The sequence below is a fragment of the Curcuma longa genome, chromosome 2 (genome assembly GCF_044706935.1).
Source record: "Curcuma longa cultivar G26 ecotype Majalengka, Jawa Barat chromosome 2, ITB_CL_G26_1.1, whole genome shotgun sequence".
NCBI classification, from domain to species: Eukaryota; Viridiplantae; Streptophyta; class Magnoliopsida; order Zingiberales; family Zingiberaceae; genus Curcuma; species Curcuma longa.
In genome coordinates, this window is record NC_133862.1 from 12,114,664 (window position 1) to 12,131,843 (window position 17,180).

Genomic DNA, 17,180 nt, shown 5'->3' on the forward strand with positions numbered 1-17,180 from the left:
ATCATCTGGAAATCCAAGTAAAAATTTGGCATTCATCCCGTCAACATGTCTCGTTTCCGCTCCACCATCATACTTCCCTTTCCGTGCTCTCCGGCGAGACACCGCCGCCAAGCAGCCACGCCTCCCAGTCGTCCAGTGCGCCGCCGATATGCAATCGCCGAAGGCGGCGAGAAGATCGGCCCATTACCAGCCCAACATGTGGAGCAATGACTACATACAGTTACTTACTGTTGAATCTCCGGTTAGGAGAACTCCCTCGATCACCTCTGTTTATCTTTCTTTCGTTTTGATGGTTTAATTAAAAAGAAAATTTTTATTAGCTGAAGGTGGAGGAGAAGGACCAGACAAAGCGACTGATGTTACTGAAAGAGAGAATTGCAGAAGTGATACGCGAAAAGAAGGAAGTGGAAGAGCAGCTCCGGTTGATCGACCACCTGCAGCAGCTCGGAGTAGCTTATCATTTCAAAGACGACATTAAAGGCTCTTTAAGAAATCTTCACTCGTCTTTAGAAGAGATAAGCTTGACATTTAAGGATAACCTTCACGCCTCGGCGTTACTCTTCAGGCTTCTCAGGGAAAATGGTTTCTCCATTTCTGAAGGTGTTTGATCAAATTTCACATCTTTATGTGTTATATATATATATTAATTAATTCTCTTTCTGAATGAAGATATTTTCGAGGAATTCAGAGATGAGAAAGGCGACTTTAGAGAAGGTCTCAAGGACCACACAGAAGGAATGCTGAGTCTGTATGAAGCTTCTTATTATGAAAAAGATGGAGAGATGGTTTTGCATGAAGCCATGGAGTTCACGACTGAACACCTCAAGAATCTCTCGGAAGAAGGCTCTGATAGTGATATGAAGCTTAAAGAGCAAGCGGCACATGCTCTCGAACTTCCATTGAATTGGAGGATGGAGAGACTGCACGCCAGGTGGTTCATTGAAGCATGCGAAAGAGAGGTCATGGTCGTCGACAACCCTCTTCTTCTTCTTGAATTTGCTAAGCTGGACTTCAACGCAGTCCAGAGCATCTACAAGAAAGAACTCAGTGCTCTCTCCAGGTGAATTAAGTTTAATTATAAAATATACTTAGTTCTATTATTTAATCAAGTACAAGACTGAATGATCGATCGATGATAGCTGGTGGACAAAACTGGGAGTTGTTGAGAAATTACCATTCGCCAGAGACAGATTGACGGAGAACTACTTGTGGACCGTGGGCTGGGCATTTGAACCAGAGCACTGGAGCTTTAGAGAGGCACAAACAAAAGGAAACTGCTTTGTGACAATGATCGATGATGTCTACGACGTCTATGGTACCCTGGATGAGCTCGAGCTCTTCACTCGTGTCGTTGATAGGTGAAGAGAAATTTAACATCATATCGATCAGAATATATATATTTTACAAGACACCAGCCAATTAATTACTTCTGCTGTTGGAAATATGAACTTCAGATGGGATATTAACGCGATCGGCCAACTGCCAGACTACATGAAGATCTTATTCCTCGCGCTTTTCAACACGATAAACGACGATGGCTATAAGGTGATGAAGGAGAAGGGAATGAACGTAATACCTTACCTCAAGAGATCAGTAAGTAGTAGTACTTAATTTAATTACTCTCCTTGTTCTTCAGTTTGGAAGAGGAACATGCATATGCATGATTACATGTTTCAGTGGGCAGATCTATGCAAAGCATATCTGGTGGAGGCAAAATGGTATCACCGAGGTTACAAACCCACGCTTAATGAATATTTGGACAACACGTGGATATCCATATCAGGCCCTGCTATTTTCACAAATGCTTACTGCATGGCCGGCGACTTAACCAAGCAAGACTTGGAGCGTTTCTCACAGTACCCTGCCATTGCAAAGCCCTCGTCCATGCTTGGTCGACTTTATAACGACTTAGCTACTTTCAACGGTACACACACAGAGAGAGAAAGAGATTGTTAAAATCATGCATGAAGCTGCTGTCTCTGATCTTGCTTTTTAATTAATGTTTAATGATATATAGGCTGAAATTGAGCGAGGAGATGTGCCAAAATCCATTCAGTGTTGCATGCACGAGAGAGGGGTTTCTGAGGGTGTGGCTCGTGAGCAGGTGAAGGAGCTAATACGAGGCAACTGGAGGTGTGTGAATGGAGATCGGGCTGCTGCGTCTTCGTTCGAGGAGAAGTTGAAGAGAGTGGCAGTGGACATTGCTCGAGCGTCACAATTCTTCTACCAGAATGGAGATGGATATGGTAAAGCAGATGGAGAAACCATGAATCAAGTCATGTCACTGTTGATCAACCCCATCAATATTCCATGACTGATAAAGGTGGACTGGGGAAGGATCAAAGGATTACTATGGCTGATAAAGGCTCTGAAGTTTAGATTTAAAATAAAATTTTAAATTTAGATCCTCCTCCGTACGTGTACTATGCAATATATCTAAGTCGTACTTGATATCTAATTCAAATGTTATAAAATTTTTATATTTTAATTGAAACTATGATAAATACATGGAAGACCAAATTAAAAAGAGTCTAGAAATGATAAAATAAAATAAAATTTATTTAAATATAGATAAGGAGATAGAGGGATGCTAAATAGAATAATGATTATTTTGAGACGAAAATTTAGAGAGAAATTATAGAGAAAATAAAACATGAGAAATTGACAAATAAAGAGAAATCACCGTCTCTAAGTTTTACCAAAAAAAGTTTTGATTCAATAATAAAAGATAATCTCATTCTAATACTTAAATAAAAAATTATGATCCGTTAATGTTCGACGCATCAGTCCTGCATGCATCATAGAATCCAATGGGATTCATATGGATCCCACTTATCCCACCTAATGATAAGACTTATTGTTATTGTTTCTTATCAACAATTAATTTTAGATTTTGCAACTATTTCCTACCGATAAAACTGATCTCGATATTTGTTTTTTTTAATGATTTTCTTTCAATCTCTCGTCATGAATTATTGCTATCAATAAAGCTTATTATTATTTCTGACATAAATTTTATTATCTTTCTTTTAAATCATCACCATTTCTAGTTAATGTAATTAATTTAAGCTTCATCTAATTTTTAACAGATATATTCAATTTCTGTGCTCTATTTTCTAATTAATGCTACAAGTTCTTTTAACTTGATTTTCAGTATCGAATTATTATTATCGACATTTGAGACGGGAAAAGAATTTGGCAACCATCTATACTCACTCACCTGGTGTTCATTGTGAAGGAAGACCCAAACCAAACCCCAAAATTTCGAGCAACCTCTCACTCAGAGCTACATCTCTGATCTTCAAGTAGTCATGGCGAACCATCTGATTAATGCTCAGTTGCGTCATTTCCCCAGTGCAAGCAATGAGTTGCGTACACGGCTGAAAGGTAGAAGACAACGCCATGGTATATATTATTAATTCCTTCAGGGTATGACGATGGACATAGCTCTAGTGAAATTATGCCGTTTCCTCTCAAGCAACCACTAGCTCTTACTCTTTACGACACATTTAATGAGCGATCAATGGACATGGCTAGCATAGTGAAAAAGGCCTATAATAAGGCCATCTATGCACCTCGGCACAAGCAACCACTAGCTCTTACTTTTTACGACGCATTTAATGAGGCATAATGTTTTTGAGCAGTCCATCAATGGCACAGGGAGTATAGTTTTTCCTTGGAATGAATTCCAGAAATTTAACAAAGCAATATACAGTCATGTTTTATTCATTCAATACAGTAGGTCGAACACGAAATGTTAGGTGTACATCACACGGTAAGCCTAATTTCCAGAAGAACAATTTAGGGGGGAAATGTTACTGTACGACAGAAGGGGACATGCAGTTGTTTTGGACGACGACGACTAAACCTGACTATTCTGGTGGCTTTGGAGTGTGGCGATCGTTGGGACCTGATGGAGCATAGTCATTCATCTGGATGGCCACCCTCCTCCGTCCTTTGACTTCTTCAAGCAATTCCTCCTCTCTGGCAGTCTGCAGCTAGCTAGCGTTAATTTCAGATAACAAATTTCGATCGACTTTGATCAATTAAAATCGATCGATGGGAAGATATTAACTAATACCTGGCGGACCTCATCGAGCTCTGAAAGGATTCTGCTCTCAGCTGGCCCTGAAGGGAATTGAACAAACTAATACGATCAGAAGAAGGTCGCTGAATGAAGCAGTTAAAAAGGGAGTAGGAATATTACTTGATGAAACAGCAGCACAGGACTGAACTAGGTGAAACCCTAAAGCCAGACAAATGATCAGCACTGCTTGAAGGCTCGTTGGCACCCTCCCCATGCTTGCGCTTGCGAAGCTCACTGTGCAGACCAGCTGCCCATTATTGCTGATGATTATCCACGAGAAGGCAGCAGCCTTTTATGCAGTGATGCTAATTAATTAATTAACAAAGATGGAGTTCCACTTCCGGTCAGGCTTAGTGCTCTGTGGTGCACTTCCCCATACTCTAACAAAGTCAAGAAAGTTGGTGATGGATCCTTTCTCGATGCAGGTTTGGAAATGTACCTAACATTAATTTACTCTCATCCGATCGAATCGATATATCAACTGTTGATGCATGCCACTTCAACTGGTTGGCTCCTCTCTGTGCGCGTGCTCCACCAAAGTAAATCGCCATGTGAGAGGACGTCGACGTTGCGTCCAGTTTTTGCTGACCTGTATCCAATTTAGCAAAGGAGTGTTGATTATCCTTGAAACTGAGTGGAATGAGACGCAAGTAATTAACTCGATCGGCCAGATTTGGGAGAAGGGAATGTATAATGTGTGTATATATCTTGTCATATGTCTGACTGATTTATGATTGTTCAAATCGGGCTGAAATGAAGAGAGAAATGAAGTATGTAATTTACAAATAAATTTCTTCTCAACTCCGTACGAGTAAATAAATCAGGAGAATAGAATAAGATGGAAGCAAAAAAATTCTTTTAATTTCACTTACTCTGTTTTTTCTTAGGTGAAAAATTAAAGTGAGGGAGAAATAAGTATATTTTTATATAACTTGCCAGACTAATTATGAAGATAAATATTTTTTTATCTATTGAATAAATTTGAAATATAATTTATTTATTTAAAAATTAATTTTTAAAAAATATATTTTATTTAAAATTAAATTTTTTTATTATTCTTATGGAACCTACATCATATCTACCATGCTATAATTAGAAGCAAAGTTAAAATTAGAGACATCAATTTTAATTAAGTCTATTAGGTTGATCTGTCCTGTCAAATAATTTAAATAAGTTGGATTGATATTTTATTAATTCAGTTTAAGATGGGTCCAAGAGAATTAGCTTGCTTGGGCTCATAATCTATGTGGATCGGCCTATAGTGGGATTGAATTGGTCTGCGGATTGAAAAAAAAAATTCTTTTAAAATTTAAAATAAAAGTAAAAATTTTAATGGATTTGTGGGCTTAATACATCTAATTCACAATCAAATTTAAAATTTTTAATATTTTCTATATATATATTTTATTTTTTGATAGACTCGTGAGCTTAATCCATCTAATCCGTAATTCAAATGTAAAATTTCAACCTTATATTTTTTTATTTTTTTGATAGGTTCATGAATCCATTTAACCAGTCCGTTTAACCCACAACTCCGCCCCCCCCCCCCCCCCCCAATATGATGAATTTTTTATGAATTGACCCACTCTAACATGAGTTAGTCCATTAGACTACAGTACTTATAATTCACTCCAAATTCAACTCCATTCATTTAGAAGTCTAATGCTCTTGCCACATTGTAACCGTTTAGGTCATATAGAAATCCATCAGTGATGTTTGGAATTTCAAGAAGTTTCCACCCATAATAACCTTTAAAATTTTATCAATGGGATCACCAATATATATAGTCGTGATTAAGGATGATAATTTCCTGCCAAGGCAATGCCCTCCCCTGTTGTGGGCAACGACAGCTTCTTGATTTATTTCACAAATGATCATAAAATCGACCGTATGGGACCGCTGGCGTGACAGATTCCATCTTTTATTGAAGGATGACAATTTCTTAATAGATGATTTAATACCCAACTCGAATAAAGGAGGATATGAAGAGAATTTTAAACCCGATTAAGTAATTTAATAATCGAATATGAATATTTTTGAATATAAATATAGAGACGAATTTAGTAAAATTACTCTTACTCGAACCAAATACCCATATATATATATATATATATATGTGTATATAACCTACCAACTTTTTTTTCATTTCACTAATGGTCAATTAAAGAAAAAATAAAAAAATAAATCTAATCTTTCCTTCTAGACTCTCTCCCTTGTTAACCTCTCCATTGTTCACCTACAAATATTTATTTTATTTTTATTGAATTATATTTTTTTGAATATGATATTAATTTTAATATATTTTTATTGAATGATGATATTGATTTTAATAGTAAAATGGAATAAATAAAATTATTAGTATATAAGATATATATTCAATTCTTCAATGATATAGGGATAGAGATTGATATTCATCCTTACATGAATATGAGAATGGAGATAAAAGTTAAATACTTGATGAATATAATTTTGAATATAATAAATAATGATAAGAACAGAGGATACGTACTACGATTCAAATCTGACCTATTATCATCCCTATTCGTAACAGAGGATATGTGCATTCACTACCATGTGCAACATACCAAAATGATCTATTCAAACTGAAGTAGTATTCTCTTCTCCAGGTTTATTTACTAAATAATTTTGTTGATTCTCAAACGCTCAAAATGCTGATGCCAAGAAGAGAAAAAGAAAAGCATATGTACCCATATAAAAGTAATTATTGAATGATTGAAAGAATAGAGATATATGCTTCAAAACTTACATCTAAGATAAAAGAACAATATATCAAAATAATGGGCGATAGTAAAGTTTATGGAAATTGGTTTCTTGGCAATTCTAGTTCTCGAATGCTGCACCACTATAATGTTTTGGCCCAACTGTACTTTTCCTTTTAATACCATCCTCGCTATTTTCAAGTAACAATTGCTACATTCAGCTATTTCACACCAGATCGATTGCACCAAGACTTCCGTGCTTTTGCTTTGCCGAAAATAAATTTCCAAGTTAGTGGCTCCGATTGCAAGATAAAAAGGGTCTCCAAAATTATGCCTGTTGCAAAAAATATTAGGAGAGGTAAATGTGCTGTCACTCTGACTTTTCAGTTTAACCAGCATGTAAATTTAGGTGAGAAACACAGGGATGTTCAGCTAAGCAGCCTAATGGATGACAAACGCGGTAAAGGCACAAAAATTATAAGCAAACTTTGGCAAAGCAATAAAAGGGACTGTGCAACATAAATAAGTAGATCAGATATCCAAGCATCTGGTTGTAAAATGTTACTCGCCTAAAATCCACTTTTTTATAATAAGACCCTCAACGTTGGAAGCTAAAGATACCTGTTTAATAAGAAGCCAAGGAACAGGCATGACTTTTGCTTAAGTGGAGGGCATATGTTTAAGAGCCTATGTTTATTCCTTTGACGATGTCTTTGGAGTCAACCAACACAGAATGTGGTATTGACACAGCATGTAAGATATTGACACAGGCCTACTAGTTCCCTGTTAATATGTATGCACTATGAAATTGTAAGATCTTTGGTCGATATGATCAGATGGACAGAATGCATCAATGAGTTATAAATGATCAAACTAGGATGTACAATCTAATCTGATGAGTTTGATTATAGTTAGGATATTACTATTTCAGCTTTGATACCAAAAGACTAATCGGTCAAAAAGGTCAAGGAATGTTAGTGATACCAAATCCAGGCATTACGATAAAAGAAAAAATTCTCAGTAGATCAAGTAAGGCTATAAATGTATCGATTGCATTTTTTGGTTGTCAGATAGAACACCATTGAGATGTTTTGGAGGATCATATGGGCATAAGTGGTTGTCTCTCATCATGTCCAACGCGATGGGTCACCTGAAAGAAAATAGGATAGGTGAGAATATACTAATACAAATTCAACACAGCAACTGGGTATAATATACACGTATTACATCTTCAGCAGCACCAGCAGCCATGTTTACAAAAGAATCTTCTTTCAACCTAGAAACAGAAACAACCATAACTAAATTCAAGTAATGTACTTCAAAGATTATTAAAGATAATATTCAACAATGAGCAGAAAACCAATACAGATGAAAAACTAGCACCCCAAACAGCAGTAAACAGTGAGCATAATTAAAGGTATAACCTGAGACGTAGAGCTTCCATCTTTTCTGATGATACAACTGTTATCTCATCTTTGACTTTAGCCATGGGAGAAAAGAACTAATAAAGAAGGTTAAAAATATCATGACATTGAATAACTACCATAGTTTTATGGAGCTAATTCATCAATACCTGGTGCATAGATATAAAGACTATAGAAATCCCCAATATAAAGTTCATGGTCAGTGTATGGCCAAATAAAGCAGCAGAAGCAATTCCAGTGAAAATTGTAGCGACGGTAGATGAATATTTCTTCAAGATGGTATCTGCAAGAAGCCAAGAACCATTAATTTAATAGGACAAAGACTACGTGAAAAAAAACACTGATATTTATAGGATAAGATGTCTACTCTGGCAAGCAACAACAGTAAATAGTAAAAACTGAGTGAAATTACCAGCATATTTGAAGAAGAAGGAAGACAATATTCCCTGTGCTGCATTGATGCATATCAAAAACATTGTTGCTCTTGAGTGTCCTTCAAGAATATTGAAGCTACTAGGCCCTAAAAGAAAAGAAGTAAACAAACTTATTGAATGAAACAATCACTAAGAAAACAAGAATTGAACAAAAACTAAATAGACTCTCATATCTCAATGTGATTTTCTGAATAACAAATAGGCCAACATGTTTATATTTGTGTGATGACCAAGGATTGAAATTTCATTATGTGCAGCCATATTTACCTTTTCACTAGCAAATCAAAATGGAAACCAGTATTAAGACAGTGGCACCAATCAGAATACTCAAATGGATGTTAGGGGATCACAATGAGAGAGGAAATCAATGTCAAAAGGGAAGGTTTTGATGGAAGGAGGGTAACAATGGAAACCTAGATATGTGTCACCTCTTCTTCATCTTGTTTTAATCTTCCTCTACCTTTTCTAGTTTGCTACTTCTCATTTTCCTTCCTCCTCTCCTTTCTTTTCTTCCCCCTCCTACTGGTCAGTGTTAATTGGCAGCACCTCTTACTGACACACGCAATATGTTAACCAGCATCAATTCCAACTCATTTCAGCCAGCCATGAGAACATCAACATGGAATGAGATTTTGAACCTTGGCCATAATCCTATTGTCTCATTTTGTGTCAAATATGAAATGGTGTTATGATAAAAATTAAAATTAGTTAAAAGTCCTAAAAGAATAAATAATATTATGTTGAATAACAAATGCAAATTGGATTTTGCTTGTCTTATTATTGAATCCAAGCTTGCTAGCACTAAACACACATAAGTATGTGGATGGCATTGGTGCAACAAGGAGTAAAACCTATGATCACAGATAGTTCTTTAGAAATAATGTAATTTAGTTGTCAGAAAAATTTAAAAAGTATATCATCCATGCATAACCAACATGTTTGGCATATTATTTCAAGCTAAGAGTGAAAATTACAAACCTTTGAAAATGGCAGTTCCTATAATGCCCAAAAAGTTGAATATTGCACCATAGCCATAGAGAAATAAGTTCTGGGGAAAGAAATAGGGTCTTAATTATGATTCTTATATAGAAATTGCATATTTCCCCATAGCAAGTCATCCATACTGAAATTGCCATCTGCATTCAGTAATCAATAATCACCTGTAGGTATATACTAGTATCAAACTGACTTTTCAAAGCATATTCATTGTAGACCGAAGCCATTGATGGAACAGTAACCTGAAATTTCAGAATAATATTATATCTTCTAAGGTTAAATAAAAGTACATTCCAGAAATATGAATATTAATGGTGTTTTACGTAATTATTACTTAAAGGCCCTAGATGATTAAGTAGTTTTTTTTCTTGTTAAATAACTTGATGGCTAGTGAAACAAAATCAATATAACAAAGTTCTTATCAAATTATCAACCATAAACTACTTAATAGCCTAACCAACAAAAAAATTATATGGTTAACAAAACTAAAAATTAAAAATATACAGTTAAATCTGGAGTGTGGAAATTTATCACATCCGCAGAAGGTCACATCAAAATCTTGATGTTTCTGTAGAAAAAAGAACTAAACTTTTTAATTATATTGAGCTCAATTATATTAGTCTAAAGATACATACCTAGATTTTAGTGTAAAAAAATGAAGAAAGATACATCTGAACAGAATTGTATATGCATAATTGAACTTTGATTTGTAACTTGTAAGTTATATATCACCGATTCAATCACAATAGTTTAATGAATTCACAGATATATTGGAAAAACAAGATAAGTTAGCAAAATTTAGCATCAGCTTAAGTCAAAATACCTGAAGGAAAAAATCATCAGAAAAGAATATATATATATATATATATATATAATAAAGATGATGGGACTTACAAAAACCAAAGTATAGACATAAGCAATCATTGTAACTGGACCCATAGCCATGGAACCCTCTGGCAATGATTTAAGCTGATTCACACTTATCCCAATCAGTAAAAGTGCAAGAGCCTCCCACTGTTCATCAACAAAAAAATGTTAAAGCTTACAGCATGGAAGTGTACCCATAAGATGACTATATAAAAATAAACTAGCTCACAAAGAACACAATCTGATAGCAGGCATGTAAATTTCATGCCAGAATAAGTTAACATAAGGCAAGTATAGAACTCTGCACACAATTGCAATTTATTGCATAGCCCAACTTACCTGAATTATGGAAAAACGTCTTCTCATTATAATCTTTAAAAGGATAGCAATCACCAAAACCTACAAATGTTTTTAAAAAAATTCAGTGATTTGCCTTGCTACAGCCTCAATCTTTTTCATCAACTTATAAATTTTATGTAAGTCAAGTAAATAAATAAGAGAGGATAAAACAGTGCAGGACAAAACAGCACTAAACTGAGAACCAAAAATCACAATAAACTAAAATTTTAATTCCATATTTACTTACTTCAACAACTCCTTTTAACTCTATAAAAAAGGTAAAACATGCTTTCCTGAACAATATCTTCTGTGCATTACAAGAAAGACTGCTATCTTTCTTTTCCAGAGGATATTAAAAGCAAATATGATCGAACTATCAAAAAATCTAAGTATAGGCTATTAGATCCATAGCACCAGTGCAATTGAAATCAACAACAACCAAACTTTATCCCACTAGTGAAATTTGAATCATTAGAATTTTTTTTAAAAAAAAGTAAATATTAAATAATTAGATATTAGAGATGGCAAATTATGTTCAATCATAATAGGATTCGTATCATCTTGTGAAATAGTATTGTTAATAACACAATATAAATAAATAGTATTGTTAATAACACAATATAAATAATGATTTATTAAATTAGTAATAATATCAGTAATATCGTATTATTGTTATTATTAGGTTAGTAATCAAGTTATTATTTGAAAGAAAAAAATTCTAGATGTACTGATATTATATTATTGAACTAAATGTAAATTTGTTGTTATAGATAATAAATCAGATTTTATTAATATAGAATTGATGGATAAAAATATATTGATAAATATAGTCACATTAAATAATTTAAATTTATAAATAATATTAGGTATTAATATATAATATACTACAATAAAACTATTATTTAACATATAAATAATTGGACTTAATAAAAAGGGGGATTGAGGTACTATTGATCGAGAAAGAACATATTCTCTCTCGATCAGCAGTTGTTTCTCTCAATCAACATTGAACAAGAAAGAGATGAATGAGATGCTTGGTCTACTTAAGTGGTAGAAAACATACAATGATAAGGTTGTTCTGGTGATCTCGCAACGAATCTTAAGCAATGAGAAGGTGAGGGATTTTAAGAGACTTCAAAAGAATAACTAGGAGTATCTCCTTCGTGATCGTCTTTGCTGGTATTCAAGCTAACATTAAGAAAGAATTGGCTAGATTTTGAATACCATGGTTATTGTTTTCAAAATGATACACTTCAGTAATCGGCAGAGCTAATAAAAACTGCAATTCAAAAGGGAAGAAATAAAATTTTAAAGATGTGATAACTATAACATTTTTCCTTAACACTAACTTTTTCATTTCAAAGGTATCTTCAGAAAAAATATATATATATAGCATTTTAAAGACATTATATTAGAACAAATCTATTACAACATTATGACACAATTCCTGATATCTAAGATAGTAATACCTTCATGTTGCTTAACATTTTCACAGTTGCAGGGTTAAAGTATAACTGCAAGAAGATTAAGTTAATGAGATGTCAGACTTGTCTCCAGCTATACAACCAAACTATAAGCAAAGAAAACAAAGGCAAATGTAGGAAATAGCCGTGTGAGGATACAAACAGATTAAGTATACCTGCATAATGAATTTCAAATAGTTGTTAATTGCATATAGAAGAGCAGGAACAGCCAGAAGAACATTATTCCTAGCTGCCTGAAAATATTTGGGATAGTCACAAATCAGATTAGTGCACGCATGAACACCAAATTTCAAAGAAGAAATTGAAAATGAATTTTTCATGTGATGCAACATTGGGCACAAAAAGGAAAAGGGATTAGATATTATAATAATTAGTCACAGCAACTATGCCTAAGCCAAGACAAGAAAATTTGTTTTGAAATTAAAGAGAGAGAAGTTCTGTAACACATTTACCAAGAGGTTATTCAATCATAATTAACCTTAAACTCCAAGTTCAACCAAGATCCTCTAGAAGTCACATCAATCTTTCACATATTTTGCCACCCAAAACACCTAAATTGCACCCATGCCCACTTGTTAAAGAAAGAATCAAGATAGAAGCTTAATCTATGCTCCCCCACCATTAAGACATGCACCTTTAGCAGAAACATAAAAGTTACTTGAACCTCAAGGTAACAAAGAGCAGAATTTTCTCAAAAGAAAATCATCAGAATCACTAAAAATACAAATAGTATTGCAATAGTGAATTAGAAGGTTGCAGCATATTGCTCATCAGAAATCCACCTTATATTACATCAACATATTCAGGAATTTGGTAGAATGACAATGTATGAAACAACAAGTGTTATTCAATGCTTTTCAGTCTATTACCGTTGCCCTAAAACACTCCATTATACAGATATTAGTATATGCAAGTTATGCTTTTGGCATCTGTAGGATTTAGTCCAATCTTGTATTCCAAAGATGTGATCTCTCTGGCAGGTTGCTCTTGGATCCTACAGATAGTTAAGTGTGAAGTTGATGTTTCAAAAATTGTATCTGGATGGATACAAGGTATAACTTTTCTTCCTAAACACACTGTTTACAATCTATTGGATGTACAGTTTATTTGCATTAGTTACTCTTTTGGGTTTTTTACTTCAATTTTTAAGGATGGTGCTATGGTGATTTATTTTTTTGAGTTTTTCTTGTAGTATGATCAGATATCATAATAATTTCAGTTTTGTAAATAAAATTATTATTGTAGTAAGCTAAATACTAATTTTATGTCTACTTGAGTTGATCTTGAAGTTAAATTGAGCCATAAGTTGCAATTAGATTTTGGCTTTAGTTTAAATAATTTTGAATTAGGTTCAATTAAGGAATGATTGGAGCCCTAATGAATTGAATTAGGATTCAATTGATTTTAATATGATTTCGTTTGAATATGGTTTGAGTTGGGCTTAAATTTAGGTGAACTACATCAATGTGAATTGAAATGGATCATTGATTCAATCAGTTCAGTTCAGCTGGTTAAAAAATGGAATCTGGGGTCTGAAGATGCTGTTTAAAGCCAATTAAGTTTGTAGATTACTTAGTTGAGACAATTACAGCCTCAAGTAACAAAAGGTGCATTTCAGCTATCTTTAAAAGACATCAAAATGAGAAAGTAATGAGGAAGAAATCTTCACATGTAATAGATGATTAACTGCTATACCACAGGTCAAGACATACAAAATCAAAATATTTGAATAATATCATAACTGGGAAATAAGTTTAAAAGATTGAAATATCATGTGTAAAAATTCAATTACCATAACAGAAATTCTAAATGGCAAGACATTAAACCTGTACAAAAGTGGAAATTGATAAAAGGTTTTTCTCTCCAACCTTCTGGTGTCTAGCCTGTCATCATAAAAAAGGTATAAATACATGACACAGGGTCCTAGCATATAAAGTACAAAGGCTGGGAAGAGCAAAACTTCCGCATGAATAGACAATGCAATGGATATTGATTATGGTCATGATACTATTTACTTCTTTTGACCAAAATAAGTACAATTTACTTCATCAAAACAATATTGCAGGTAGAGGATGATAGACAGGACTATTCCAAGAGAACTGCGAGCTATTTTTTTCCAGTTAGATTAACCAAAATTTTGGTAGATTTTCTTTCTGCACTAATAATTGACATTTCCACACCTATCTGTCACCACTTAACTCGAAAGTGTACCGACACAGTTAGGGTTTTCATTAGAAAATTCAGTTATTTTATTTTATTTAAAAAAAATGTTTAGAGTCATTTGGGAGTTTGTTTTTATAGGTCCAGATCAGAATTTTACAAAGAATCATCTAATTGTCAGTATATAAAAGGTGTTATGATCCCTTCCCGTCTATTCAGTCATCTTCTGTTTAAAAAAGGTTAGGATCCCTTCCCTTGTATTCAGTCATCTTCTGATTAATAATAATTTTTTCTGTACTAGTTGGTGTGTGTGTGTGTGTGTATTGTGAACATAAAGAGTCTAGTATGGGGGAATTGCAAGATCCTTCTTCCTAGTAAATTTAGTTTTAATATGAGAAAGCTGAATAACAAACCTGAAAAATTAGCATGACAACGGCAAAGAGAATTTTGACAAATTCTGTTAAAAAGTTCACACTGATAGGACTAAAGTTGAACTTCCCGTCCACCTTGGACATATAGACGAGTATAGGCTGCAACAAATAACAAAATCTGGTGAAGCACAAAGAAGAAATTCAACAATTATTATATGAAAGACTGAAAGAGAAAAGGATGAAACAAGGAAATTAGAGGTATGACCCAAAAGACTAGATATGATGATTGCTTTTACAATATATCAATGATTTAGTCAATGTATCAGCGTTGAGTTGATGGAAAAGAGCAAGTACATGAGTAGAGTTTCAACAGAATTTCTAAATGAAAACAAGATGAAATTAATAAAAGCATGTCAATGTAATATTGGTCCGAGAGAAAATCGAATTCAAACAAATCACTATAAGCTACCTGAAGACCAACTAAGATACAATCACCAATAACAAGTAGGAAGTTGAGAGCTCGGTGTTTGGATGACACTTGGCTTCTATGCTTATCGTAAGCCCTTGATACAGATCTTGGACTAAGTGCAACCAACTTGGAGCCACAGTTATTGCATTGTATTGTCCCGTTCATCATTTTAAGTAAATATTGTGCCAATACTTGATGCACCACACAGCAATTGTTCCTCTAGGCTGTTACGATGATAATAGCAGCAGTCCTGGAAAAGTGACAGCATATAATAACATCATCGACCATCATTAAAGATTAAAAATGAGAACGATGATCGTACTTGACAACCGAATAGATAAAAAAATTCTTCATACTCAGATCAAAACAAGAATCACCCATGAAGAGCATCAAAAATTCCAATAAAAAAACGTAATTGACGTTTATATTTGATGGAAATTTCAGCACCCAAACTGAAAATCTTAACGGAACACAAGAAACCAATAAATTCCTCTCCATAGCCAAACAGCAATTTGAAAAACTAATACAGACAAAACAAACAATAGAGAATTTCGTGTTTAAATTTAAATTCCCTTCAGCTCAATCAAAGGAAGACAAAGCACAATGGCCAAAAAAAATCACGTCAATAAACCTCCTCCTCGCCTCCATTACTCCGGCCACATTAATCCACAACCAAAAACCGAAAAGCATATTAAGAACCCAAATACAGAAACGAAGATTACTGAAGTGTCCGGATCCAAACCCACCTAGCTCGCCATCAATCGCATTGCTCCGGAAGTGTACGATCTCTAGATCAGATCCGATACCAGCGAGCCAAACTGGAAGCGAGATCCAACTCCAATCGCCTTCAGATCTGGCTCCAAGGTTGGGGAAGAGGAAGGGCAAGGAGACTACCGGAAACCGGGCGAGCAGAAGGCGAGGACGGGGAGCGAGGACTTCCGATTCGATTTATATTAAAAAGAAATATCATAAACGTGCTCAATGAATCGGCGTGAGGGACCTCGGTAGGTGGAATCCCATTCGACGCGGAAAAAAATAATTCGACATATGATAAATCTTGAGATAGACGTCCCTTTTAAAATTAATGTCAAATGAGCCTTCATTTTAAATATAACCGGGTTTTTTTTATCCTCGAGGCAATGGTACAAAGGTAAAGGTAGAATATTCGGATTGTGATCCGGGACTTACGGTTCGATCTCCAACTACGACGTATTTGCAAAAATTTTCTTTCAAATGGGGAATGCAATCAAAGGATGTTGGACATCAGATTGGCCGTCGTATGTGATTCCCGATTTATCCTGATGCGATCACCTCAGAAATTGAATCCATAAGACTGACTAAGATCGGACCCGTAACTGGGTCCACGAAGCAGGTACCCATCGACTTGGATTGCCGGACCTAACAGGCCGGTTTACAGTTATGGCCAATTAATTGCCAAACCGACGGTTATATATAAAATTTATTAAATTGTTAAAAATAATTCCATTATCGAAACTGATCTGGATGAGAGTCCAGTATTAAAACCAACTAAATTATAATCATTAATATCCTTACATCCTAGTTATTTATTTAATAACTGATAAATTATTTTTTTATTATATTGTTATTCTTAATCGTTGAGAGAAGAATGAGAGAATAAATAATTTCTTTCTGTATTACGTAATAGTTCATTTATATCCGTGTAATTTAAAAGCTAGAGGAGAGGAATAAAAACAATTTTGATTATTGGGGAAGAGAAGATTTTTATTAATGATTAAGATTATTTAATTATTTTTTTATCAATAATTATGATTTAATATTTATTATTCATCAAAATTTATAAATAAAAA

At 34.1% G+C, this 17,180-nt stretch overlaps 2 protein-coding genes across 4 annotated transcripts in view; one reads left to right on the forward strand and one right to left on the reverse strand.

Moving 5' to 3' along the window:
* LOC141821632 (monoterpene synthase 8, chloroplastic-like) overlaps positions 1–2,314 on the forward strand; it is a 2,511-nt gene extending 197 nt beyond the window's left edge. Inside the window, exons 3-9 of the mRNA XM_074709002.1 lie at positions 19–241; positions 321–600; positions 670–1,060; positions 1,140–1,358; positions 1,455–1,593; positions 1,678–1,923; positions 2,018–2,314. Coding sequence (XP_074565103.1) covers positions 19–241; positions 321–600; positions 670–1,060; positions 1,140–1,358; positions 1,455–1,593; positions 1,678–1,923; positions 2,018–2,314 — 1,795 coding nt within the window. The remainder of the gene's footprint in view (positions 1–18; positions 242–320; positions 601–669; positions 1,061–1,139; positions 1,359–1,454; positions 1,594–1,677; positions 1,924–2,017) is intronic.
* A 4,486-nt stretch (positions 2,315–6,800) lies between these two features.
* On the reverse strand, positions 6,801–16,266 carry LOC141817421 (CMP-sialic acid transporter 5-like). 3 transcript variants are annotated; one of them, XM_074705072.1, is made up of 16 exons: positions 16,098–16,266; positions 15,352–15,601; positions 14,925–15,041; positions 14,178–14,234; positions 12,507–12,584; positions 12,337–12,381; positions 10,868–10,927; positions 10,556–10,675; positions 9,826–9,903; positions 9,644–9,713; positions 8,644–8,751; positions 8,381–8,514; positions 8,232–8,308; positions 8,035–8,083; positions 7,887–7,957; positions 6,801–7,141 (listed from the first exon to the last, which is right to left on the reverse strand). In XM_074705072.1, exons 2-15 carry the CDS (start codon positions 15,517–15,519, stop codon positions 7,907–7,909), a joined length of 1,212 nt encoding a protein of 403 aa, XP_074561173.1. In that variant the 5' UTR covers positions 15,520–15,601; positions 16,098–16,266; the 3' UTR covers positions 6,801–7,141; positions 7,887–7,906. The 3 variants fall into 3 exon arrangements, with proteins under 3 accessions (XP_074561173.1, XP_074561179.1, XP_074561182.1); XM_074705078.1 differs by having other exon boundaries at positions 16,074–16,266; XM_074705081.1 differs by lacking the exons at positions 14,925–15,041; positions 15,352–15,601; positions 16,098–16,266 and having other exon boundaries at positions 14,144–14,205.
* Between the last annotated feature and the right edge of the window lie 914 nt (positions 16,267–17,180).

Coding starts and splice junctions, on each gene's coding strand:
- LOC141817421 (XM_074705072.1), bottom strand. CDS start 15,519: ATGATGAACGGGACAATACAATGCAATAACTGTGGCTCCAAGTTGGTT. Junction 9,904..10,555: donor ATGTCTATACTTTGGTTTTT/GTAAGTCCCATC, acceptor CTGAAATTTCAG/GTTACTGTTCCATCAATGGC. Junction 7,958..8,034: donor CTGCTGGTGCTGCTGAAGAT/GTAATACGTGTA, acceptor ATTTTCTTTCAG/GTGACCCATCGCGTTGGACA.